At 38.4% G+C, this 27,916-nt stretch overlaps 1 protein-coding gene across 4 annotated transcripts in view; it reads left to right on the plus strand.

Moving 5' to 3' along the window:
* Positions 1–27,916, plus strand: part of ZSWIM6 (zinc finger SWIM-type containing 6) — a 113,855-nt gene that overhangs the window by 62,501 nt on the left and 23,438 nt on the right. For 3 of the 4 annotated variants that reach the window (XM_085212581.1, XM_085212585.1, XM_085212584.1), the window contains exons 3-8: positions 6,364–6,512; positions 7,034–7,184; positions 22,014–22,193; positions 23,730–23,906; positions 24,204–24,350; positions 27,549–27,695. In XM_085212581.1, coding sequence (XP_085068707.1) covers positions 6,364–6,512; positions 7,034–7,184; positions 22,014–22,193; positions 23,730–23,906; positions 24,204–24,350; positions 27,549–27,695 — 951 coding nt within the window. The remainder of the gene's footprint in view (positions 1–6,363; positions 6,513–7,033; positions 7,185–22,013; positions 22,194–23,729; positions 23,907–24,203; positions 24,351–27,548; positions 27,696–27,916) is intronic. The other variant, XM_085212583.1, reaches the window with a different exon arrangement.

The raw sequence follows: 27,916 nt of genomic DNA on the forward strand, positions 1-27,916 counted from the left end.
TAGAAGAGTTTAATCTTACTAAACTATTGTCTGAAGCAGAGTTATTATTGAACACTGCTTGGAGGCACAGCGGTAATAAAGAGGTAATAAGAGGAAAAAACTTGCAAAAGCTTGCTTATGAAAATAATGGAAGACCTGACCTGGTGGAGACACCCCAGGAACAGCTTTAACCAAAGGGAGGTCCATCCTGGGTCTGTATGAGATGTTCTTAGATGTTACCTGAGTTGTATTTGAATTTCAGAATTTCTCTGTCTGAAACTTTTTTTCTCCCTCATCGTGCGCTAGTTCTGTTTTTCATAGTTCAGAGATAGACAAAAGAAATCAGCTGTCTTGAATACCACTGTTAAATAATCGACATCTAGGGCTTTGAAGAGTTCTGACCACATTTCTCTTGATTTGCGTATGAGCTGGTTTGGGAGATGGAGTAACTGCGCAGTGCCTTCCTTCCACAAAAGGCAAATTGGATAATTGTTTGCTCAGAATTCTGTCTTGTGCAGAATTTGATGCCTTTGGCCAGGTTTGAGATGGTTTTGGCCACTTTCCTTGTGTAGGAGGTCACTGGGGGAAGCTAGTGGAGTGGCTTATACTAATGGCACAGTCTGTGAAGTGATGAATCCTTTTTTAGACCCTCAGTTGATGCAAGCGGCATTGTATTCTCTCTTGTTTTCTGACTGAGCCTCACTGCAGAAGGAATAGGGAGATAGTCTAAGAAGCATGGGGATAGAAAGCTGAGTTATCATCTTCCATGCCTGCTCTAGTTATTAGTGGGTAATGTAGGGTAGGGCTGAACAACAGAATACAGTGTGTTTCCAATCTATTAGAGTTCCCTAAAAGTGAAAAAGGAAATATTTATTATTGAAGAAGGTAAAAAGAAGGTAAACTGTATTTTAAAAAGAGAGACTCTTTTACATGAGCCTGCTTAAACCAACAAAATTGAGAATCTAGTAGCAGGAGAGGAATATAGGAAATAACAAGCAGTTTTCTTTCAAGGTAGGTAAATATTAAGTGCTCTAGTGTTTATTCTTAGAATTATGTAGTGATCCAAGTAACGGGAAGGAAGTAACAAAAAGCTAGTCAAAACTAGGCAAATCTCAGAAACCCAAGCAGTGGTAAATAAAGAAGTCTAATATAAACTGAAATGAAGGTTTAGTAACTGCGAAACAAAGATAATGTTTTTTATTAAATTTATATTTTCAGGAAAGGATTTTGCACATTTGCTAAACATTAAAATAGAACTTACACAGAAAATAAATGGTTAGTTTTTCTTCTGAGATACGGAACATAAAAATAAAGGGACAATAAAAACAGTGCATGCTAGTCTAGACTGATAAGTAAGTTTTTATCTGCCATATGCAAGCAGACTTTGAAACTTAGTGCTGTGTCGCATTTGTGAGACTAGGATTTTAGCAGGACAGGTTAGGAATTGTCAGCTGATAAGTTACAGCATTTTGCAGATGAAACGGGAAGAAGTTTTTGGAAGGTAAATTTTTTGAGAGGAGGGGAGTGTAACTAACTTACCTCAGTAACTTACCACAGCGTGTGCTGTTTGTACCTTTTCTGTTACTAGCACTTGCTGCTTCGCTGCAGTTGTTCTTTTTCTCTGATGCTGTGCTCTGCTTAACAGGTGTTGTATTCTGTCCAAAAGTTCTGATGTTAAGGACCAGATGAAGTGACCTATATTTTAACTTTGACTCATTTGGGAAAATTAAAGGCGTACCAGTATTCTTGAATTATTACTTTCATGATATTTTGTTTTACATAATTATTATTTAGAATAGTTCTGAGTATGCTAGTTTTATAAAATCAATTGCTGTTTTGTTGCGAATCAGTGTACAGCAAACTTGTTTTCTAGTTGGGGCTATTGTGCCTTTGTATACTACTCAGTAAACAGTACTTCTTAGTTGTTGCTATTTTAAATATCTGCTCCTAACACTACCATGGGATGACAATGACATTGAACTGATCTACTGTTCATTTGTACACTTAAATTCAGAAGACTTTTATGATGTGAAGTTCAAAAAGTTCAGCATGACTATGGATGAGTAATTCAGAGAAGTTCAAGTTGAAGGTTAAAACATTTCAGGCCTTAAAAACCACATTCTTTTATTTTAATCATATTTTGCTGTTGATCTGGTCCTGAGTATTTTGTGATGTTGACTAATTTTAGCCTATTTTATTTAATGTTCCTTGCTTTGGTTCTCCTTAGCCTTGTTCTCGAGGCTCTCAACGCCAGATCTTAAATGGTGCTCATTTTGCAAGCAGTTGCAGTAAGAATTGCTATGTAACTGCTCAGTGTTTAATTTTTTTAAATGCTTCTGCTTCTTAGAGCTTGGAAGTTGTTTATGCTTAACTTGTGGCCTGTTAGGACAATAAATGTGAAAGTTTGCTACCTCTGTTTTCAAATTTCATTTCAGTGTTCAGTGTCACCAACAATTCAGTACTACTTTGATTGCTAAGATCATATGGGTGTATTAATTTTAGTAAAAGAGCATGAGTAAATGCCTAGCTGTATCTGTATGCCAAATACTGTATTTATGGTATTTAACTGTTTTTAAGTACATGACATCAAACTTATTTCAAAGACCAGTCATGACAGAAGTTAACAAAGCCAGAGGTTGAAGGGGGGGAAGATTAATATGCAAGTGTCTATAAACTGACACAGTTTAATTACAGGTTTTAGTATTTAGTATAATTATACAGTGCTTTTCACTTTCATGGTTCAAATGTGAGCTAATTTATCCTTATGACACCTCTCTAAAGCATGTAAGTAATATTTATTCCTAGTTTATAAGTGGGGAAAGGGATTTGCTCTTGGTACCAAGCGGTGTTGCAGAGATGACATTCAGACTGCCTGGCTCCGGGCTTCCTTTGGTCAAAGCCTTGAGGTGCCTATCCAGAGCCATGCTGCTGCTGGAGCTAAGCTGCTGCCTTGGGACCAAACGTTCAGAGCTTGGCACTCCTTGCCAGTTACTGTTTAGACAGTATTTATCAGCATCTAAGGCAGTGCCCCCTGAAATCCTGTTGCTTTTTTAAACAGTTTCTCCTCTACTAGCCTGGTCCCGTGTCTTTGGAAGAGAAGTTGAAGTTTAGAAAGCCTGTTGTTCAAAAGTGGTATGTGTGTGAGCAGAAGAAAGGCTCAGTTAGTGATTGTTCATCTTACTGCATATTAATACAAGAGTCTCAGAAAACATCTGGTTGAGAGACATGGAGATAGTAGTTTGCAGGCCTGAAAACCAGCAATGCAAGCAGTGAGAGCAGAGAATTCCCTGGCAGTGATGTCGGGATGCACAGATCAGTAGATTAGGTTAGGGGATGACCTGCTGGAGAGGAGGGAGCTCTGTGGAGAAGGACCCCAGTTCAGAAATGACAAGGGATCCAGCAATCCAGTGAAGGGCTGCAAAGATGATTAACAGCCTCGAGTATCTCCAGTATGAGGAAAGACTGAGTAACCAGGGTTTGTTTAGCGTGGAGAAAAGAAGACTGAGAGGAGATCTGATAAATGTTTAGAAGTATCTGAAGGGAGGGGGGAGGCAAGTGGATGAGGCCAGGCTCTTCTCAGTGCTGCGCAGCAATAGGACAAGGAGAAATTACCTAAAATCTGAATATTGGAAGTTTCATACTAACATGCAGAAGAACTTCTTTATGGTAAAGGTGGTGGAGCACTGCAGCAGGTTGCTCAGAGAGAGTGTGGTGTCTCCTTTTATGAAGATATTCAAGACCCAGCAGGACGCCTGCCTATGTGACCTACTGTAGGGTACCAGCTTTAGCAGGGAGTTGGACTCAATGATCTCCTGAGGTCCCTTCAAACCCTTCTGATTCTGTGATTCTGACAGGGTCTGGGCTCGCCTCAACTGTGCACACTGTCTCCGTGCCTTGTTAGCCTGTGGCTTCTGATGATGGCTGCCAGTGGTTTGGAAGGGTCAGTGAACTACAGACCTTGCTGGTACCAGTTAAACATATGCTGACATTTCATTATACAGCCTGACTTTAAAAAAATTTATCATACTGATTGTAGCCTTGTCTTGAGGAAAATAACTCCAAATCAGAAGTGGCTATAGTACTGAATTGAATCCTGTCTTAAAGTTCAGACTCTCAGTGTGACAACTTCAGCTTTTACGGTAGTCTAACTCACTGGCATAAAAAACAGTGCTTGTGTAAGTGTAGTACAATGTAAATAAGTCCCCAGTGAAAGTATATTTGGGATCCTGCTGGGAAAAGGGACCTGGGTGGAAGCACAGCCATGGGCCTGGGCAGGAGGCATCCTGGCTGCCGGGCAGGAGCCCTGTTGTTAAAGCATCTGTGGTAGCTGCAATGAAATTTAACCTTGCAGCACATGCTGACTGATGAGCTTCTGATAAAATGTAAACAGCTATGGAAAGAATTTTGGTTTTTTTTTTTTTTTTCCTTAAATAGGGAAGCTTAGCTGAGGAATCTTGAGCTATTTTTAATGCAATTTAAAAGTAGCTATATCAAGACTTTTTAAAGACAAATCTCTGCTCAACTAAGGGATACATATGTTTTGTATATCAGTGTTTTTATTTAATTCAATTTCACAGATCTTTTTCTCTGCATTTTAGAGCAATGAAATATTTAAGCTGTTTGCAAGGTGATAATACAGACCTGGGTCTGTGCAACAGCCACATTGCTCATTCTCCTGTGACTTGATTTCACTTTTTATCTCAGTCTTTAGAACTGAAGACTTATCAGCAAGTGTCTCATGTTGCTGACTGATCTGAAAGTCCAATGAAACTAGCGCAGTAAAATGTAAGCACTCACAGAAGTTCTTAATTTTTTTGTTTGTACTGTTTTGGGCTTAATTTCTGTCTTCTGAGGCACTCTTATGTTTCCTGTGGAAGGCAAGAGAATTCTTTCACATCTTCAAAGATGCAATTTCTTATTAATCTAAGTATACATTTGTAAGGACAGCAGTGCTGCATTCCTAGTTGTAGGTTCTGAAGTTGGAGAAAATTTAGGAAGTTGCTGAGCCAAAAGATTTTTTTAATACTCTCAGCAGCTAGAAGACAACACATCCCTGTGACCTTTTAAATCTTTCTGTTGTGTTTTCATTGAATAAAGATCCTACCATTCATTGCAACTGCTGGAAAGCTTCACCTGCGTGGCACAGCTGCAAACGTGAAATGAAGGCTTAAATCAATAGAATCAATGTTTAATTCATGTTCATCTGAAGAGTTATAGATAGCTTTATGTTTCGAGTTCTCACGACTTTTTGAAAGTGAGCTTTTACAAATCTGACTGTATAATTTTCACTTCCTCCAACATTCTTCGTTTAGCATTGGCTACAGAGGTATCACGGATTGCAATTTAAAGGTGATAAATTGCGTAATGTGATTGAGTTTCTAACATCTTCTTAAAAGCCAACAGAGGTAGAAATTCCACAGTAGTGACAAGCTCAACATGAAAATGTCTAGTTGAATCTTGGGCATGCTTAAAATACTCTGCATCTGGTATAGTGATACACTACCTTGACAGCTTAGATAAGTGCATTTCAAATTTCTCACTTTAAATACCTTTTAAAAAATACTCAGTGGAAGTATGGGTTTATTCAGAAATATGTAGATTTCTCAATGATGCAAGAACTTGTTTTAGTTAAATCTTTAGCCTTCAGAAAAGGCCACCAGTGGAAAATCACGTATCTCAACTGTAAAATGCCAAAGTGCATCCTGATGTAAATCGCAGTTGTTACAGTTTGCACTTGTCTAATTCACTTGAATTCACTCTGTGCTGATAACACTGTCTGCATTAAAATTCTCATTCAGAAGCATGAGCATTAAAGTATTTTTATGCTGGATGTGCCTTCAGTGCTTTAAGACTTTGAATTTATTTGGGGATTTTTTTTTGTTCTTTGTTTAGCTTTGCAGAGTCATCACAGCTCAGAGACACTGAGGTGATTACTTTCCTCATGTTCATCTGTAGCAGTGCTCACTAGTAGTCACTTAAACATGAGTAAGATTGCAGAAGATACAGGAATTACACGTGTTTTGGGGAGAGTGGTTTTAACAGCGCAGTAGTAGAAGTGTTACACAAAGTGTAATTTTCTTTGTAAAAGCATTCTAGTATACCTACTGAGATGAGAGGAAAAACCTCATTTTTATTTTAATGTTTTATTATAAAATACTGCTTATTTAAATAGCATTTGGTAGGCTATTATTTCTTTCCCACTAAATGCTTAAGACTATTGAGGAGACATTTTAAAATCTACTTTAAAGAATGCTTAGATTGAAGCCAAGATGTTCAAAACAGGAGAAAACACGAATCCATAAACCTTTGCAATACTTCTCTCCTTTGGACTCATGAACCTTTCATCTTCATCTACAACATAATTTCTTTTCTTGCTGTTTGCAGGTGCTCCTGACCCAACAGCAGGTGCTAGCATAGATGATGAAAACTGCTGGCATTTGGATGAGGAACAGGTCCAAGAACAAGTTAAACTCTTCCTCTCACAGGGTGGATACCATGGATCAGGGAAGCAGCTCAATTTGCTTTTTGCAAAGGTGTGTTGAATGTCTTAAGGTTTCCCTTCTTTCTCTCCTCTCATTCCTCTAGCCAGACTGTATTTGTTAGTGTCTTACTCCAAGTTCTTTTCTTCTAAATATAAAAGCCTTAAGAATGTGATGATAAGTTAATCATGAGCTGTTGAACAGCCATGGTCCAGAGTCTCGTGTCTCAAAATTAAATTTAAAGAAATGAAGTAACATCTCTACAATCTGCATCTTTGTTTTTCTCTTCTTTTCCTACCTTAAAATGTTGGAGAAACCTGTAGAAATGATAGTTTTGCAGCAGGTTGCATAATACATGTGTAGATTACTTGTGGAAGAAGCGTTTGCAGAATTGCATAGAGATACTGAAATCAAATAGTTAAAAGTGGGAACGAAGACTATTGTTTTCACTTAAGAATGTCACTTCGTATATATTAATATTATTATTTAACAGTGGTGGAATGTTTAACAGTGAAATGCTGTCTGTACTGTGTGGAACTTTTTTTCAAGTTTGTATTAAAAGGCTCATTTCCTAGGTGCGAGAGATGCTTAAGATGAGAGATTCAAATGGAGCTCGCATGTTGACGTTGATAACGGAGCAGTTCATGGCTGACCCTCGTTTGGCACTTTGGAGACAACAAGGAACTACAATGACTGACAAGTATAGGCAGCTCTGGGATGAACTGGGTAAATGCACAAACTTCAAAATCATCTGCTATTCATATGTACAATGAAACAATTATGTGTTTGGGGGTGGAGGGAAGCTGTTGTGGTCCTAGGTAAAAGAAGTTAGCTTTATGCAGCTTTGCTTGTTCAGTTAGGGTTGGGTGAAGTTGAATTTCTGATCTACTGTATGAGACAATGTAATTGAAGGACACGAGGCGTGGTATGAAATAATTATGATTGCAACAGGTAATAAGTAAGTGACTTGAGAATCTAAAGAAATGAAGCAAGAAGTGAAAATGTATACAACTGAGGGTAGGTATATAAACTAATAGCAATGAACTGGATAGGTTAAGGAAGAGATCACTTCAAAAGAAGAGAGAGAAGCCAAAAAGAGGAGATTCATTAAGAGTATGAGAAGACTACAACAAAGGAAAGAAGTCTGTTACGTAGCTGGGAAGGAGGTCACATAACTGAGGGCTGAAACAGTTAACACTGCTCTACAGAAAAGGTATTTGTGACCAGATATGTGAATTGTACAGCAGAGAGAGGAATGCAGGCTGATATGGACAAGGAATACTTAGACTAGTAAAGTCTGAAGGCACTTAGTCTAAATGGTTTCAGAAACTTGCTGATGCAGTTTTGAAGTCTTTGTAACAGCTTGAGAAGTTCTCAACATATAAGAATTTGTGGTAGGGAAGGAAAACTAGAAAAAGTTGAAGGTAGATGTCATCAAGATTGTAAAGGAAGGTAAGCAAGTGGGAAAGAAAAATACTTAGTAACTGCCAGCGTTGCATTCATAGAGTGTAAGGCACTGGAACAAACTATTATCAAGTGGGTATTATAGACATGTAAAATATAACAGTGATAAGTGACCTGGATTTTTTTAGATGATAGTAAATCTGATTTGTTTATCTAGAAGATAATTCACTGAGTGTGTGAAAAGATTAACATGGTATATCTTAGCTGCAGTAAGGTTTTGTTGCTGTCTTGGAGGCTTTCTGAAAGCAAGCTGAAGATGCACATGCATGATGAAATTGCATTGTGTTTGTGGAAATTTTAGTAGTTACGTGCGCTTTCACTGAGTCTGGGAAGACACTTCAAGTCTAGACTTGGAGGAGCCTGTCTTGAGATGCATTCTGACCAATATAGCTATTTCTGACTCGCGTGGCATGAAAGGTGCATATATATAATAACTTACAAACAATGCCCATGAGACTATAAGTAAACACTGTGGAGAACAGAGCCAAAACTCATAATGGTCTTGATATGTTTAAGGGGTGCAAAACAAAGCTAAATGAAGTAAGGTGAAGTAGAAGTAAGTCAAGAATAATTTTCCTTCTTTTAGAAGGGAAAAGTCAACATAACTTTTCCTTCTTGTAAAGGTTAAAAATGACCATGATTGATTTCATGTAGTCTGGTGGGTCTGAGACTAGATGAAATATTAGCATAAATAATGTTCACTCTAAATGAAGCATTAGGCTAATAAAGATTGGCTTGTCTAGCTGAGATTATAGTTTTGTATGGTGAAAAACATTATTTATCGTAGCAGGTGAGATTTACTAGAGTGAGTGTTGATATAACACTTACCAGTTGGAGACCTGTGACTAGTGGTGTTCCCCAGGGGTCGGTGCTGGGTCCAATCTTGTTCCAAGACTTCATTGACGACCTTGATGAGGGGATAGTGACTACCTTCAGCAAGTGTGCTAATGATAGAAAACTGGGAGGAGTGGCTGACGCACACGAAGGCTATGCTGCCATTCAGCAAGACCCAGACAGACTGGAGAGCTGGGCAGCAAGAAACCAGATGGGATTCAACAAAAACAAATGTGAAAAGAGTCTTGCATGTGGGAAGGAATAACCACAAGTTTCAATACAGTCTGGGACAAAACCTGCTGGAGAGGAGCTCTGTGGAGAAGGATGTGAGGGTCCTGGTGGATGACAGGTTGGCCGTGAGCCAGCAGTATGCCCTGGTGGCTGAGAAGGCCAGTAGAATACTGGTGTGCATTAGAAGGAACATGGCCAGCAGTTCAGAGGATGTGATTCTTTCCCTCTACTCTGCCCTGGTCAGGCCCCCCCTGGGATGCTGTATCCAGTTCTGGGCTTCCCAGTACAAAAAAAGACAGATCTGCTGGAAAGAGTCTAGCAGAGGGCCATGAAGATGATAAAGGGCCTGGAGTATCTCCCCTATGAGGAAAGGCTGGATGACCTGGGTCTATTTAGCCTTGAGAAAAGAAGACTGGGAAGGGATCTTATTAATGTTTATAAATATCTTAAGTGTGGGAGTCAAAGGGACATGGCCAACCTCTTTTCAGTGGTTTGTGGGGACAGGACAAGGGGAAACAGCCATAAACTGGAGCATAGGAACTTCTGCACCAGAACGTGAAGGAACTTCTTCACAGTGAGGGTGACGGAGCACTGGAACAGGCTGCCCAGGAGAATAGTGGATTCTCCTTCTCTAGATATATTCAAGACCCACCTAGACGCCTAGCTGTGCAGCCTGCTGTAGGGAGTCTGCTTTGCAGGGGGGTTGGACTAAATGATCTCTAGAGGTCCCTTCCAACCCCTACAATTCTGTGATGCTGTGATAACTTTGCCTTAAGTGTAACAACCACTGTAGCATGGCATTTTTATGATGCTTTGGGAATAGTGCTTTTTACCAACATGTGCTTAACTGGACATAAATGTAGCAAAAATCATATTCCATCATGCTGAGTACTGGAGATTCTCATGCTTCATTGCATATGTGAATTGAGCTGGTAGGCGGTGGAAAGATAGAAATGAGCTCTCCATCTGTTACCTGTAGCATTCTTAACACATACTGCTGGTAAATGTAAAAGGTTTTGTTAAATTTTCTTAGCAGCTCCTCTTGTTAATTCAGTGTCATATTGTCATCATCTTCTTGATAATACCTATCCAAAGTGGAGGAAGTAGAATCCCTCTCTTTGCAGCATCAAATAAACAATGTTTTAAATTAATGTAATTGATTAGTTTACCTTTATTTGATCAGAATTATACTTGCCACTCCCAGAAAACCACAGTGCAACCTTCAGCTTCACCACTACTTCAGCTGCTGTATTTGTAATCTGAGGTAGGCTCTGCTGTTTCAGTCCTGCACTGCTCTGTCTCCTTTGATGCTGTCAAAGTATTTTGATCCTGAGAGACATTTTCAGTAACCAGTATTTCATCCATGTCAGGTGCCTAGTTGAACACAACTTGGTTCTTTTACTTCCAGCTTGTTTTCACATTGGTGAACTCTCCAGGTCATCCCCACTCTGGCAGAATCCCTACCACTGGTAGTGCTGAGCAGGTTCCATGAAGTTGCTCTTAACTGGATGAATGTCTCCAACTCGACTCCTATCTTGTGTGAAAAGTACAAGCTGCTCCCATGTTTTTGTTAAGATCTCACCTTTATTTCATTATAGTTAGACGTGTCCCTTATTCCAGATGAAACATGCATCACTTAAATAAAAAAACAAATATATAAATAAATAAATAAATAAATAAATATATATGTGAAAGAGGTTGTAAGACAAGCTGGAATTACAGTAGCAAACTACAGAAGAAGAAGCAGGATGTCTGTGGGGACTGACAGTTCTGGTAGTGGCAGAGAGAACTTGGCTATCAATATATTTTAAAACAATGTTTGTTTCCTGTCTTGTTCTCATCTTCTTGGCTGACAGGGAACTAAAATAACAATAAAAAGGGTGGGGCAGGCCTTTGCATACTTCACTTACTGTATTATCTGTTCACAGTACTCTGAGAGTGGTAAACATGTATGGCTTTTATTAAAAAAAAGTTATTTATGATCTCACTTATTTTGCAGGTGAGTAGCAATTTAGCATGGTAGTTATGGAAGACTTTAGGACATGTGAAGTATGTAAATATAGGCTCTGCTTAATAAAGGCTTGCTTGCATGCCCTGGTATGCTGTCTGCCAACCACTAGGCTTATGGCCACTTTGTCAGTTCCATCTTGGCATAGGCTTGTAAACGTAGTTAAATAACTTCAGCTTTACTCCTTTACTGTGTCACTTGAGCCTTTCATTAGAACTTAACTGATGCTTCCTGCTTGCCATTGAGCGTTGGCAAGGGTACTGAAAGGGCACACAAGTCTCTGATCAGTTTCTACTGGAGTTTATGGTAAATTGCACTGACTTCATTAGAAGTCGGGTTTGAGTGTTCAGAGGTGCTGATTTAAATAAGTTGATTAAAAGTGAGTACTTTGCCTCTAAGTGGGAGCTTGGCAATTTTCTAATACAATTCAGTAAGCAATGGTTCAAAAGACTCCAGTTAACTAACTAGTTGTTTGTAGGGCTTTTTTGTTGTTTTTTAAAGCCTTCAGATCAAGAGGAAGAATGTAACAATTATACTCAGCTGATTTCCCTTATTGTACGTCAAAGAGTGGGTTGAGCTTAGTACTACTTACGGAACTCCAAACGTGTGGTATTGTCAAGGTCAAGATTACAGGCTGAGGTTATAAGCCTTCCTCATATACTTTTCTTGCTAAAGAAACGTAAATGTGACTTCAGTGGTGCACTGCTGAACACTTCCAACTTGCCACAGTAATATGTGAATGCACTTTCCAGATTTTAAAGCTGAGCTGGATTTCTTCACATTGTTGCTGTTTAAATGGTGTTTTGTTTCAGTAAGTAAATTCCATATGCTGATCTTTAGGCATTTAACTCTCAGTGACCATGGTGGAAGACTTCAGTATATCAAAATGATTAATTGTCTGAAGCCCTTGTATTGCCTTTTTAATTAAATTGCATTGATAAAATGGAGGAATGTGGAAATGCACAGTGAGTTATCTGCTGATATCCATTGAACTCAGATCTCTGATTTCAAGGAAGGATCAGTTAACCTTCGTACTCTAGAGGAAAAAACTGGTCCTTGCAATCTTACTATAGCAGTAATTCTATAATATTCATCCATCAAAATTAAGTAAAAGTTGCTTGTGGTCTACAAAGGGGAGAATATTACCTTAATAAAAGGGGAGAATTTGACTTTGTGCCCCAGCACAGGGATTGTGAGGGCTGCAAAGCTCTGCTTTGGAATTAATGTTGAGCGCTGCTAGATGCCAGACATAGAGAAGAGACTCAGTTTTGTCGGCAAGTGGGATCTGCAAGTTAATTGGCATTTTCTGCTGGCTTCTGGCTGTGAAATGAAATTGGAAGCCCTTTAGCCACATGGATAATACAGGACCTGAATACAAATGTCACGTGTCACCATCAGGGCCCACTGTGAAACAATAGTGTTCCCACTCGAACATTGTGCCATTACAGATCATTTAAAGATGGGGATTACATTCAAACTAAAAGACCCATTTGCCTTCTACTGCAATTTAAATGTCCTCTTAGCAAAAGCTAAGTGACAAATTAAATGAAAAAAGTGCCCACATCTTTAAAGCTGTAATGCAAAACAACCTTTTATTGCTTCTCACGTGCCATGAATGAATCATTATACTTGACAACCCTAAACCAAGCCATAATTGGAGCAGCTACTGTTATCAAAGTGGGGCTGTGCTTGTGACAGCTTAATAAAGCCAAAACTGTTAAATTAAATCCCTGATGCTTAATCTGATGAAAGCAGTCAAGTAGAAAAATCTAAGACAAGTATCTACTACTTGGTAGAGTGATGGAGCCCAACAGCTTGTCAACATGTAGATCACAGGATCAGATTTTTTTGTGTGCATTACCATTTTCATTGTTTTTACATCCTGTTGCCTGCCTTTCCTGTGAAGAAACTTCACATAATTTGCATGTTTCAAAACAAACATTTCCAGCAGATTACCTCCATTTTGATATTTAAGAGCAGTTTAAGGGGGAGGGAAGTTGTTCAGAGACTATCGTTGTATGGAACAGAAAGATGGTGGCTTTTTCATAGGGAAGCTCCAGAGAGCTCTTGCAATGCAAGGCCGCGAATAATGGTCAGACGTGTTCTGGGTTTTTGTCCTGATTATTTTGATCTCATTTGGTTCTTTTATTTCACAAAATTGAGGAGAACTAAAATGGCATTCTGTATATCCAACTGGATGCTCTCTAATGCTTCAGAACTTGTTAGTTCTGAAGTTTTGTGGCATCAAGCTTTCCTTGGTGACCATCTCACTTCTCTTCCTACTAGGCATGCAGAGTGGATTGTTCCCGTAAAGATATTTCCTGAGCAGGAAAGCATATAATTGCTCTAGCAGGTCTAGTATTCTTCATTATACCTAATTTCACTCTTAAAGCACTTAAAGCTAATGTGAGCTACCTCTTAAGTGTTGTGACATCCTGGTGATCTAATTTGAGTTTGTTTGCTGATATTTCAACAGTTTTCTGGATTAGTGATACATTTTCACACTAAACTTCAGAACTAAAACATCATTTTACAAGGTCACATCACATAAAAATACTGCAGTGTAGTTCCTAAAGGATGATGCATAACGTCTTGTTAGTAACACTTTGTTCTACATTTAAAACATAATTCCAGATGTTGAATATAGGTAAAGAATCATTATAGATTAATTAAGAAAGACTTAATTACTATTTTTCCTCAAGCAAGCTAGTGATTGAGTTAAATAGGGCTTTTTGATTTTGAAAACCACTCTAAATTTTTCTGATACAAGCTTATATTTATCTCTAGAAATAGCAAGTTAAATTCTTTTAACCCTAAATGGAGCTATTTTCAATCTATATTTCTGTTTCAGGTATTCCTTCCCTTTGCAATTAGAGAGACAGACAAACTTGTACAAATGAGACATGCCAGCTGTTGTAAGCAAATTATCTCTGCTTAGCTCTTAAGGGAGAGGGGAGAAAGGCACAAAAGCAGTTGGAATTGTTGCCAGTATGCCACTAGAGAAATTCCTTCTTGATGCTAGATCTGGTGGCTACTTCAGGGCTGCCATAAAAAGAATCACTGAAGTTACAAATTCATTGCAGTTTTTGTGCTCTAACACCATTTTTTATTAAGCTTCATACTTCATGCATTCCTGGTGTAGTATCAACTATGCAGCAGAAATATGGATTTTTTCTTATAATTTCTGGTATTTCTGAAGTGGTATGTCAAGAATGTAATTTTCAAATTTTAACATCAGATGTATGTCAGTATTTACATGATTCCTGCACCTTTGGAAAATAACTTTAAAATTTCCTAGTTTAGATAAAGCAATTTCATGTATCACATTTTTGGCCTTGAAGTGAAAACTGTTGGAACAGCTGTGTTTCAAAAGTGGTGGGATGCATTGTGCTTTGCTCAGCTGCGAGGCTTAGGTAGAGTGATGTCATAGATATTTGTGTCTATGTCCGTATAGCATCCAATAGGCTGTCTTTGCTTAACAGGTAATCCTTTGATCCCTGTTGATTTTTTCAGTCTTAGCTGCCATGGTGCAGCTGCTGTATAGTTAGAAAATGTGCACGAACTGAAGGCACACATAAGGTTGCATTGTTCTTTCACAGATTAAGGTGTTAATATATATGTCACTGCATTGAAATGATTTATGCTATTGGAGGCACTAAATTAACAGTACTTCTGAGTTATCAACACAAGACGCTTCTGCTGCTCTGCAGCCTGAATTATGGATGACAACTTAAAGAAATTGCTATCACGGCCCTAGAGTGTCTCAGTTGTTGCTGTCACTTTCATTTCCATGGTGAATGAAGCCAGGCCACCTTTCTACAGAGATGTGTTCTGTCCACCTCTTCTGAGGTGATTTCCTCCCTCATTCATTATCAACAGTAGAAGATTGGTTTCTGTCATAATGATACTAAAAATGAGGATTTTTGTGGCTGTCGTGTCCATGAGGCTGTAGTATGACAGCAGGTGGGAGCTGTTTTCAAAGAAGGTATTTTTTCCTGTGCTAAAGCTGCTTTTACTGATTTGAGGAAGAATGCTAAAAGTAATTCAAATGTGCAAGCATAGCTTTAAGCTTTTATTTTTAGTGCACATAAATTGTGGGTTTCCATGTAGTTGAGTTGGGTGGAAAGCACCTTTTAGCAGTAGAAGCCGAATTTCTTCACGTATACCCACTTTAAAGCAATTTTTAAAGTTTTTATTCCTAAGCTGTTTAACTGATTTACTCAAAATACACATTAAAAAAAAAAAAGAAAAAAAAAGTCAGAGCTGGTACACACTGCTGCCCTAAATATGAAATTGTGACTTTCAAAATAAACATCAGAGTTGTACTATGGTCTTAAACATGCGTTAGCATATTTTTTCCTCCTTTTCTCTTTATTTTTCATACCTCTGCTTAATACTACAGAGTTTTCTGCTACAACTTCTAGTAAATATGAGAGATGGGGGAAGTGGTAGATCTATGAATTGAAAGAGTCTTCACTAACTTCTCAGAGCTTTACTGCAGTCCAGCAATCTAACTATGTGTTATGTTCCAGTTTTCTTTTGAATGGATAATAGGAAGATAACTGGAAAACTGGAAGGTTATTTAAAGTGAGAGATAAAACAACCTTAGTTATCTTGTGTCTATCAAAACAAGACAAAGGATATAAGGAGACCTAAACAGACTAGAAACAACTTAGCTTAACAAATAAAGATGGCTGGAAATTTTAAGTGAAGCTGGACAAATTTTAAAAAAGACAATGTTAGATTTTGAGTGAGGGTACCTTGCAGTGGAGCAGCTCACCAGTAAGTATGATAGATTCTTGTACTGAAAAAATTTAAAATTGAAGTATTTTCCTTTGTAAAAGCTATTGCTTTTGATATGGAAGCTGAAAATAACCCAGGAAATCTTAGACTGTGAAAGAATTCAGACTGGATTGTCAGAATGTATTCTTCTCACCATTTATAGTTGGTTATTCAGGTTCTGTAAGCACAGTAATGGTAATCATTTATTTTTTGACCTTTCCCACTATGAGATAGACTGTCTATGCTTTTTTTTGAGGGATGAAAGGTATTTCCCTCCTTTTATGGGTATCTTGTTCCTCTCAAACTTCATAGTTTTGTATGAGAGAAATTCATCAGTTTAAATGAAGGTGGCATAATGCTTTTACAGTTACTAGAAACATCAACTTTTTTTCCTGAAAATTGTTAGTCTCTGAAAATAAGATGACTGCTGAGAATGAATTATTAGTTAAACATCTGGTAAAATAGCTAGTAGCTGCTTTGGACGGAGTGCCTTTGTTCACCAGCTGGTTGTAAATGTTGGTAACGATTTAAAAAATGCAAAGAACCTTTTCAGGTTGTTCATGAAATGTTCATCGATGTTCATGAAATAGTATATTTCTGCTATTTGTGTTATTTGTGCCAGTATTAGTGATACTTTCACCGTAAAATGATTGTCTGTGAGCAAGTGAATAAATTGTTTTGTCAATTTTAGAGAAGTTGATCAATGTAGGGTACCATAAGTGCCTAGAGGGGCACGTAATTGACATATGACAGATACCTAAATGCTTTCTTAAGCATGTTGTATTGTGAAGCAAATTTCAGTTCTTCTGTGTAACCATTTGGACAAATGGATGGATGTCTGTTACAGCAGTTTGAAACAACTGAAAAAACAAACAAACAAAAAAGACTGCAGTGGTTATTACTTGACAAACATAGATCAAAGCATGTAATTGATGATAGTTTAGAATAAAAATTCATAATGCAAATAATAATAGCCAAATATATGTATGATTTTAACCTTTGGAGCAGCAATAAGCAGTAAGAGGGAAAGGAAAACTTAAGGACCTAGTTTTATTCCATTTTATTTTTGTCCCTGTACTCCTACACTCCCTCTAATGCACATTTGGAGTTTAGTGTGCAGAGTAGTGCAGTGATTCTCTGTTGTCATCCGTGCTGCAGGTAATCTGTTGCATTAATCAGCCAGTTTGTGTGAAATGCATGGGGAGTTTTGTATTATACTATCATACACAATACAGTCAACATGAAGCACTTGTCAAGACCAATACATCAAAGTTTAATTCAGTAATAGAATGAATTAGAGCAAAATGAAACATTCTGTTCTCCAAGAAATACAGCAACCACAGCAAGCCTTTTTTTTTTTTTTTTTCTGAAGGCTGCGTAGAGAGACCACAGTGCATTAAGGGATTGTTTTTATGAATAAAATTGCAACTTGGATTCAGCTGAACACTGCTAGTACTTTTCCTTGGGATTCTTATCAGGAACAGCATAGCTCTGAAGTGCTTTGCCTATCTTTATTCTTTCGTAAAAGCCACTGTTTAATTGGAGTGCTATCTAGTGAGACTCCTGATTATGCTCTGTTCCAACGGAGATCTCTTCATGACAGGAGGAGGGAGGCGGCTTTACCAGTCATTCTGAAGGCGCTTGTCCTTCTTGTTGAGAAGCAATAAATAGTATTTGCCACATTCTTTGAGGTTTCCAAGTGGCTATCCCACTGAAAGTGTGTATGTGTTTAAAAACCTGATGTAAGCCACTTTTAAATCCTTTGCTAATACTTACATTATAAAGGGGTCATAGGTTCCGTCTCCTATTATTGTTTCTATTCTGGCACTCCCAGTGCTGGAAAATGATGTTTTTGTAACTCAATTGATGAGATTCAAGTAGGGCATGTACAGCAAGTCCTGAAGCTGAGATGTAGGTTGCACAATGGGAATGATCATAATTACCTTGCTCCATTTCCTTTGAAATGATAAAATGCTATCTAATTGAAAAGGTGGGGGTTTTTAGTTTTAAAGAAACAGATATACAGTAATAGAGAAAGGAAGGAAATTTTGAATTAGATCTGCATCTATTTTCTGTATTTTTCTACTTGCAAATGGATGTATTTCTGTATATTTTCAATTCGAAAATATGTGTATTGATCTTAAGTATATTAACATTATGCAATAAGATTAGTTAAACTACAGCTCTGACAAGATAGCATAATATTTCTAGGAAAAACAGATTTCCTGGGAGAACTGCAGTTAGTCACACAAAATTGCGTGCTGCATCTTCGCTCGTGCTCAGTGCCCTAGCCCCTCCTAAAACTGTTTTCACCACCACTCTCTGATTTACTGGTGTAAGAGTAAAATATAATGGGATTTCTGAAAACTGAGCAATGCTCTGTCTGTGAGGAAACTATGTATATATTCCTCAAACTTCCTTTAAGTTCGTGAATACACTCTTATGCAGGATGTGTAATTATACATCACCTATTTTTAGATATTTTAACTCAGTACTTCTTAGAATTTTTCTATTTGCATGTTCAAATCCTACTCAATGTAAAGAGATGCTGTCCTTTCTCCCTCATGAATTCAGAGGTTTGGGTGTTTACTGAGTGATACCCAAAGTACCAATGTTTGCATACACGAAAAAGAAGGTATTGTATAAAAAGCAATAATATAACCTATGTTTTTGTGATATGAGGCACACTAAAGATGAATGACAACTGGGTGTTTCCAAAAAGACGTCTGATTAAACTAACAGTTTGTTTAGCAAAGCTAGCTGTTTTCAGGTCAAGAGGATTATTGCTGAACCAAAATAGACAATTCCTTCCTGCAGTGTGACAGTTCTGTGATTCATTGCCTTGTGAAATTAATACCAAATTGCACTCACAGCATGACTTACCTTCCAGTTACCTGTTGAAGAAAAATAAATTCTACATCACAGTTTATGATTGTTTGGTACTGTACTATGAGGAGTTTCGTGTTGGAAAGACATCCTCCATAGTCTAGGGATCTGAACCTGAACTACTTTAGGTTTGGTCCTGAGATCTTGTATGAAAAGATAGGTGTTGCTTGGGGAAAGGGAGGTGGGAGAGAGTGCTGTGGTACAGACAAAGACAGAATGTATAAACACAAACACATTCTTGCTCTGTTTTTCATTTAATGAGACATTTGTGCATACTAAATGTGGCATTGGTAACATCTAGTCAGACAGGTAAACTTGAGAGTGCCAGGAATGCATTTTCTAGAAATTGACAGTTTCCTAGTTTGCAGAAAAGCAAATTTCTTGTTTGAGGCCAGTGTAAGTCTATGGGTCAGTGACCAGCTCCGGGTGGGGGACTCCCACTGAGCAGCAGCAGAGCAAAATGGGAAAAATGTCCTCCAGGGTTCTTCCAGTTGGGGTGTGGTAAAATCTGGGCAGGAACAAATGTTTTCCTCAGACTTCTCAGTGCTAGAAAACAGGACAAGGACCAGTGAATGGAAGAAGCCTGGATGGAGCAGATATCAGTAAAGAGGCAATGCACTCAAGGAGAAGGATGAGGAAGAAATGAATGTACAGACAAGCACATACACACACTAGGGGGAAGAAAAAAAAGAAGGAAAACAACCAAAAAAACACAGAACCCCCAATAAGTTGAAGACCTGTTGGTCACTGGCATTGTGCTTCTGTCTCCCAGATGGTGGCCTTTGTAGCACTACAGGATTGAGCCCCAGGCTCTTTTTGTTCCTTTCTCTACTGGAGGGGAGTTTGTCACATGCTGCCTGTGGTGCCAGGATGGAGCAGCCTGCAGGGCTGTGCCAGGGCCTTAACCAGCCCAGATGCACACACACAACTCACGCTCATGTCGGTGGGAGTGTGAAGTTGGGCGCTATTGAAAGCTGGAGTGGTCTGTGTGTGGTTTATTAGAAATACACTTTTCCTTGTGCTTAATTTGCATAAAAATAGCCTGGGTTTCTGAGATGGGCTGCTGACAGTGTAGTTATGCTCAAAGTAATTACCCTCTTTAAATGAAATAAGTTTTTAGAGGCTTTTGTTATTTTTGGTCATCTCTTCCCTTTCCTGTCTGTGTAGTGCAGCTTCTGGAGAAGGCATGTTATTCCTTCACCTCTACTGGTGCTTGAGATACAGAAAAGTAAAAGGCTACTCATTTTGTAGAGGTGTTATATAATCAGTAGTGTGTGTTACTGCCTGACCAAATGGCTGAAATGCTTCCCAAATTCAGTTACGATACTCCACTTTCCTTTTGCTTTAGTCTGAAAACACTGGGAGTCTGGCTGAAAGGTATTAAATGTGTGTGGGTTTGGTTTTTTGGTTGTTTGTTTGTTTTTACAAAGATGCTGAGAGATTCAGTGTCCTCTTTGTGCCCTCAAGTAGTGCTTCATGTTGAAAATAAAAAAAGAAAATAAACCCAAGTTAACTCTTCTTCAAGGCATTCCAATATGCCCATACCCGTCTTTTGTCTTGCAGATTGCAAGACATGTGCTCCTTATGTGTGGGGCAGTACTGAGTGTGCACAGATGCTTATTGAATCAAGTGAAGTTTGTTCAAAAGGATGTTTAAAGCAAAGTCTTAAGATTTAATTTTAAAACATTTTAAAATCAAATCTTACTCCCATGATAAATTTTAGACATCTAAACAACAAAACAAGAAAAATGTGAATTTGCTGTTACTCTATTTAACAGTGGGCAGCTATAGTCTGCTTTACTGGTGCAAAAACTCAGTCCCAATGTTGTCTGCAGAGCACGTGGCTGTGACTAACACAGTGGTTTGGGTAACAGAGCATCCTTCTCTCTGGAACATCAACTTCTAGAGAAAGGAGTTCTGAAACTAAGTCTGAAAGAATAAGTGGCCTCATTGTGGCCTTTCAGTACTTGAAGGGAGTATATAAACAGGAGGAGGAATGGCTGCTTACATGGTTTGATAGTAATAGGGCAAGAGTTAGGACAGTATGGTTAGGTTGTAGTTGGACTTGATGATCTTTAAGGTCTTTTTCAACCTAATCAATTCTATGATTCTGTGATCTCTTTGGAATTCTGCATAGTACCACGTTTTATTTTGTTGGTGTTCAGATTTCTCTGCATTAGTTCCCAATCTCTGGTAGTCAGAGTATCTGGGGAATTATAACCTTAAGGATCAGGTTCTGTTTCCTCTGGCTCATGTATTGTGGCATACCAACGTGTTGAGCTACCCTAAGAATGAATGTAATGCAATGGCCTGTGCTCTGGGTGTCCATTTTGCATTCTTAGTTAGCGAAAGAGTACATGAATGTAAAAACCTTATTGTCCTGGAAGAACCAGCTGGATTGTTTTGTTCAGTCTGTCATGAAGATTGCATCGTTTGGGCATAGTCTCTAAATCTCTTGTAGTGTATAAGGCATGTTCTTAATAAGCAAACGAACTGCTGCTAAATAGCACTGTCTGATGTCTTCATGCTTCTGTCAGAGTTCACATTGATGAAGAGACAGCTAATTTAGAGAAAAATCCTTCCATTTGAAAATTGTTACTAGATGCCTTCATGTATTTATGCCTGCCCTGTCATACAAAGGCAGGGAGCAGGTTCTAAAGTGATGGTATATGTGAAATGTCAGCATAAATTAGCTTTCTGTTAGAGCTCCATGAAGAGAGAATGTAAAACAAATTTTCTGGTGTATCCAAATTACTGGAGCAATTACAGCAAAACATATCTTTATCCTGTAAGAATTCACAAAGCCAGTGCTCACTGGATCTTTGAGATGGAAATGTTTGGAAAATGCATTATATGTTCAGCAGTGCTTCTACTGGGAAGCATATGTTCACAAAGTATGTAGTTTACTTATACACTTTCTTGGTTCCTGTAATGTGAAGCTGAAAGATAGGTAGATTTAGTTTGTAGAAAGCAACATTCACGTCTGATACAAAAAATAAAAGGAAAAAATCTTGGGTAAAGTCCTGCTGTAACTTTCTAAATTCTTGTTTGCTTTTGACTGATACTGCTGACTTACGACCCATACGTTGTGAACTCCAGATTTTCTAATTCAAAAGACATGCTAAATACCTTTTAATAGAGACGTTTGGCTTGATACAGTCTTTCAACTGCTCGGATGGGTTAGGTTCTATGTCAGGAATTCAGCCTTCCTGATGCTAGGCATGGCTGGGAAGTAAGCAGTATAGGCTTTGAGGGGAGAGTAAAAGTATTATAGTATAGAAGTTTGCAATTAGTCAATGGCTGCTGCATTTTTAATAGAAAACATAATTTAGCAATTTTTTTAAAATCAGGTGCTCTGTGGATGTGTATAGTCTTAAATCCCCACTGCAAGTTGGAGCAGAAGGCCAGTTGGCTAAAACAGCTGAAAAAATGGAACAGTGTGGATGTTTGTCCCTGGGAAGATGGAAACCATGGAAACGAGCTGCCCAATTTAACCAATGCTTTGCCTCAGGGTGCAAATGCTAACCAAGGTGAGCCTAAACATATGCACTGACTGCAACATATAATATAACCTCTATCTTATGTACTCTAGCCTTGCAGAATTCAGCACTCTTTCCTGGGACTAGTAACTTTCTTGTTAAAAATTGACCAGCCAAATTTATTTTCACTAATATTGTCCTTGCAGAAAGGATAGTTTTTTGTGCTGGGGCTGCAAAATTTTCAAAGCAAGTATTTGTGTTTAGTTAGGTCTTCTAACTTTTCACTTGGTCCTTCTAAATACTTGTTGCATGAAAATTGAAGTATGTCATGTAAAAGCCTGTTGTTTCTGTGCTTGACTACAGTCTTGTATCCCTTCCAGTGTTGGGGTTTTTGTTTGCAGTTACAAAGCCTTTGATACTTATTTAAAGAGAGATCTGTTGCAGCTGCGTTAAAACTGAGTGTGTGAGAAAGTAAAGCTGTTATTTGTGGAATGTGCTCTTGTTGTGCAGTCTGCATTTCCAGGTTTTGGGTAGGGTACAGAGGCAGCACTCTGACTTCTTCAAGGAAGCGTCTCTTCTTATTCAATATCATTCTTGGTAATTGAAAATGTGATTATTAAATCTGACAGAAGCCTTGTCTGGTCCTCTCCAAGCAAGATTATTACTCTGGCTAACAACTGGGGAAAATGCAAGATTTCTCTGGGAGCAGGGAGGAAAACCTCGTAATCTTCAAGATACTTAGTATTTTGATACATATTTCATATATACTTATGATGAAATAAAAATTAATTAGTTGTGGGGGCTGGCAGATTTGGCTTTAGATGGGTTTTTCCTTGTTTCATTTTCTTGGAAGAAAATAGTTTATACGTAGTTCCTTTATAAACCTTACAGCTAACTGGGCCAGGAGTTCATTCAGCATAAAACTCCCTGTGGAGATTGGTTTTGCTTACTGAATCTCTTGATGTTCTGTCCAGCCTGAACAGACTAGTAGCAGCTTCGGCATGGCATCTGACATACACACAGACAAAGCTGTGTTAACAACACTTTTGCCATTGACGATACCCAGTAAGGGTTATGTCAGTCCCTTGCCCTCTGTGCCTTGATTTACCTACAGTATCTGTATATGTTATGAGGAGAAAATTGAACAAGTGCTCAGAGTTAATGTCACGTTCAAAGGAGAACAATGAAAGTCCTTCATGTGCTGTTCATCCATCCCTCATCGTGGCAGCTCCAGAATGGGAAAAGCTGTGAATGTCTGAGTAGCTGTGCCATATTCCTTTCTATCCTGTTTTCAGGAGAGCTGTCAAATATCCCTCATCTTTAGCTGTTCCCTTGCAAAGCCCTGTTTAGCAGTAGTCTTGCTGTTCCATAGTTTTCTTCCCGAATGGGAATGGTGCACTCTTGGTTTGACCTGCTCGATGGCAGGATGTGAAATGTCATCTGCAGTCTGCTCCTTGCAGAGGGGCAAGACAGGCTGCTGTCAGCTGGGGGTTGTGAATAGGCAGAAGACAAGAATACTGTGAATGACTTATTCACATTTGAATGAGTAAAAACTGATGCAGCTTTCTGAACTTGTGAAAATGACAGATTCATCGAACAGGCCTCATCGGACGGTGTTCACTCGAGCCATTGAGGCGTGCGATCTTCACTGGCAGGACAGCCACTTACAGCACATCATCAGCAGTGACCTATACACCAACTACTGTTACCATGACGACTCTGAAAACTCGCTCTTTGACTCTCACGGGTGGCCCCTCTGGCATGGTAAGTGGCTGAACCGGAAAGACGTTTCCATGACTTGGTGCTTTGTTTAGTTTCTATGGCATTATTTTGGAGGGGTGGCGGGAGATGAAGGAAAAGCCTGGCAAAAAGAACAGACGCTCCCTTGATACATTGGTCTCAACAGTAGTCCTTTAGGTCTCTTTTGCATAGTAAAAACAAAACAAAATAACAAAACAACAACAAAAAAATAAGGAAAAAACCCTTTGGAGTTAACGTAGCAAAACAGGCCATTGCAGACATAGAAGCATTGCTATTCCTCAATTATTTTCTCCATTTTAGAACATGTTCCTACAGCCTGTGCAAGGGTGGATGCATTACGATCTCATGGATACCCAAGAGAAGCACTGAGGCTAGCAATAGCTATTGTTAATACACTAAGAAGGCAGCAGCAGAAACAACTGGAAGTGTTCCGGGCTCAGAAGAAAGGTAATTTCGAGAAAGAGAATGGCAAAGAATGCAATGAGATGACAGTAACGCTGGACTAGAACTTTGCATGAGAAAACTGTTTTTGAAGCTGTAATGCTAAAGAGATGCCTTGAACTCTGTATTACAAATGATCGTGGTGGTAATGTAACATTCTGGAGACTGAGGGCTTTCTGTACAAGTTCTGTAGGGCAAGGACTTGGTTATGACTTCCGCAGTATGTCTGACACAGCTGGGTCTATATCCCAGTCAGGGGTTTTGATTATACAGTGTAAATTCTGTGTAACTTACAGCCTTTCAAACAGAGCTTTGTATACACATTGGGTATTTTAAATTATTTCTTCCACTGACACATAATTTAGCTGAACTGTACATTTCTGAAAGGAGATCCTAAGTTTACATTGAGGGCTATACTGTAGGGCGAAATCTGCACTGCAGAAATTCATCAAATTTGGTTGTATTTTCCTTGAGTCTCTTAACATCTTAAATTTTAGTGCTGCTGAGTGAAGTCGGATTAACATAATGTTTCAAACGCTCATTTCCATTTGCTTTTTATATGGTATTCCTCTGACCATTGTCCCTATAGTGAACATTCTTCTTTAGATACAATTAGATACAAAAAACATTTGATCCTTGCTACCCAAAATAGTTTTACACATAAGCGTTCATGACTGCTACAAAAGCACCTTATTTCAGACCTTAGATCTTAATTGCTGCCCTTAGCTATTTGGATCCTCACACATTCTAATTTAAAACACCATGAAGTCGCCTGTAAATCTTGCAGTGTATATGCAGATGTTTTCCCAGAAATGGGCAGCTAGAAATCTAAACTATGAAAATGTAGATATCTGAATTAAAAAAAATAAGTTTGGTAGTTCTTATGTGCCTCCATTTCTGTTTCACAGTACCTGAGCTTGTTGTTTTATACACTGTTCTGGATCCTAGATTTGAACAAAATTTAAAAGCACGTTGTGTTATTATTTATGAGAATTTTTCCAAGTGATTTGTATCGTGTAATGCATCTTTCCAAAAAATCTATTCCCTTAAGATCTTTTCATCTTTTCCAGCCTCCCAGGCTGGGGGGAGAAGTGAGAGCGGGGTTGTGTATGCATGTACATATCAATAAGGTCTGGAGAGTCTGCTGAAAGTGTGCTGGGCTTAGTACTGCTCTTTCTCATTGCCAGTTGATAGGGAGTATGTAGGCATTCAGTACTCCTGTTAAGTTCCTTTTCTCTGTGAGCAGTGTCCATAGCTGTCAACTAGTATTATGCTATTATAAATAAAAATTGGATTGTATGAAATGCGGTCCATTCTACCCTGAAACAAAGAAGTTTGTCATTTCTATGTTATCACTTGCTGCTTTTGTACTTTTTCTTCATACGTTTGGAATTTGGATTTTTTTAAATACTGCAGTATGTTCTGGTCATCCATATATGCAGATGAATTCTGCAGCTGTAGATCTCAGTCCAGCAAACACCACATGCTTCTACTTGGCTTTTACTCATGTGACTGATCTGACGTACATGGAACCTCTTGCATGGGCTAAAGTTAAATGTCCGTGGGACTAATGCCTTTGTTTGGAGTGACACAAGAGAACCTCATAAATAGGCACAATAGGTGAGGTGAAATATGAGTCAGTAAGAAGTCAGTGTGATTAATCCTATTCAGTAGTACTACTGACTTCTGCATGTCATTTAGTGCATGCTATTTGTTAGCAGGCAATAACTTATTTGTTTTTTGTATTACGTATCAGTTGATTCTTAAACAACCAAACAATCAAAACCCAACGTCATCCTCTTAAATAGTCAGTTCAACAGTTTCATTTTATAGCCCTACACATTTAAATAGGTAAGAAGCAGACTTTGTAGTGTTTTAAAGCTTTGCTATAATACATGTGGTTACTAAGGAAAAGTGGCAGTCTGTGAATGAGAGCAAGCAAAGGCAGCTGCAGGTTAATGTGTGGTAGGGAGAGAAGCAGAGCACTCATAACAGCTTCTACACATTTTTAAACCATAGAATAATTAAGGTTGAAAAAGACCACTATGTTTATCCAATCTAACCATCAGCCCATGACATTGTGACCACTAAACCATCTCTCTCATTGCCATGTGTTTCTTGAATGCCTCCAGAGATTGTGACTCCACCACCTCGGTAGGCAGCCACTTCCAGTGCCTGATCACCCTTTCAGAGATGATTTTCCTATTTTTCAACCTGAAACTCTTCTGGTGCTACTTGAGGTTTCTACCTTGCCACAGCCCCCCTTCAGGTAGTTGTAGAGATCTATCGGGTCTCCCCTGAGCTTCCTCTTTTCCAGACTAAACAATCCCAGTTCCCTCAGCCACTCTCCTTAAGACTTGTGCTCCAGACCTCTCGCTAGCTTCTTTATCCTTCTCTGGATACACTCCAGGGTATTTCTTATAGCAGGTGGCCCAAAGCTGAACACAGTACTGGAAATGCAGCTTCACCAGTACTTTCTTCCATTCATAGTGCTAAAGGATTTTTTCATGTTCCATCTGATGAGTGACACATACAAAACAAAGTATCCAAAGTAGCGTATTTGTATAAAATTTTAGAATGCTAAAATTCACTTGTTTCAGAATTAAAGGGCAAATTTTTCTTGTATACCTCATTTAACCTTTCCATTCTTTTTTTACAAAGGAGCTATAATCCTGAGTTTATTTATTCAGTGAATATTTAGATGTACATAAACTCAGATTTTTTTTTAAATGAAAATGCAGCATATTTTAAAGTGTTCTCATTTGTTTCAGCATCATCATGTTCACTTAAGATGTGAAAAATGGTACTACATCTTTTGAACCAGGAAGCAGATGTAGATATTTAAAAAAAAAAAAAAAAAAAAAAAGTCGATGTCTTTGATGCAATTATCAGCAGATGTTTTCAGAAGACTTCCTGCTATTGAGTACAATTTCAAAAAGTGTTGCAGTTGAAATTCTTGACCCATAATATGCTTTGTTAGTGCTCAAAGGGTGTTTGGCCTTTGTTCTTTTTCTTTTTTTCCTCTAAAACATATGCATGAAGGACAGATAATTTGCCCGGGAAGATACTGTTTCCCCTTTCTTAACAGAGATGATTGTTCATGCTTTGTACTGAAAACATTTTAATCAATTTTACTTCTTGTTGTTTTATGCAGCTAACATGCTCTGTTTCCCTCCTTTCTCCCACTATTTTTTTCTAACATAGAGCTTCTCCACAAAGGAGTAACCTCAATAACAAATCTGGAAGGCTGGGTGGGACATCCTTTGGATCCAATTGGCACTCTCTTCAGTAGCCTGATGGAAGCCTGCAGGGTGGATGATGAGAGCTTCCATGGATTCTCAGACATTATGGGTAAGGCTATGCACAGGAAGCTATCTTTTATGTGTTTTCAGTACCCAGATGCATTTTTCTACCTTTCTGTTGTGAATTAATATAGTGTAAGAACTCATTTTTACCTTCTCTAAGAAAATGTGTAGAAGAGAAAATACTGAAAGTAGAATTTTGTTCTAAGCCGTATAAAAACACTTCCACATTATCCGTTGCTCATTCTTTAAAATTCTGTATTTGATGTG

This window comes from Meleagris gallopavo, chromosome Z (genome assembly GCF_905368555.1).
Source record: "Meleagris gallopavo chromosome Z, MGAL_WU_HG_1.1, whole genome shotgun sequence".
In the NCBI taxonomy this organism is placed as follows: domain Eukaryota; kingdom Metazoa; phylum Chordata; class Aves; order Galliformes; family Phasianidae; genus Meleagris; species Meleagris gallopavo.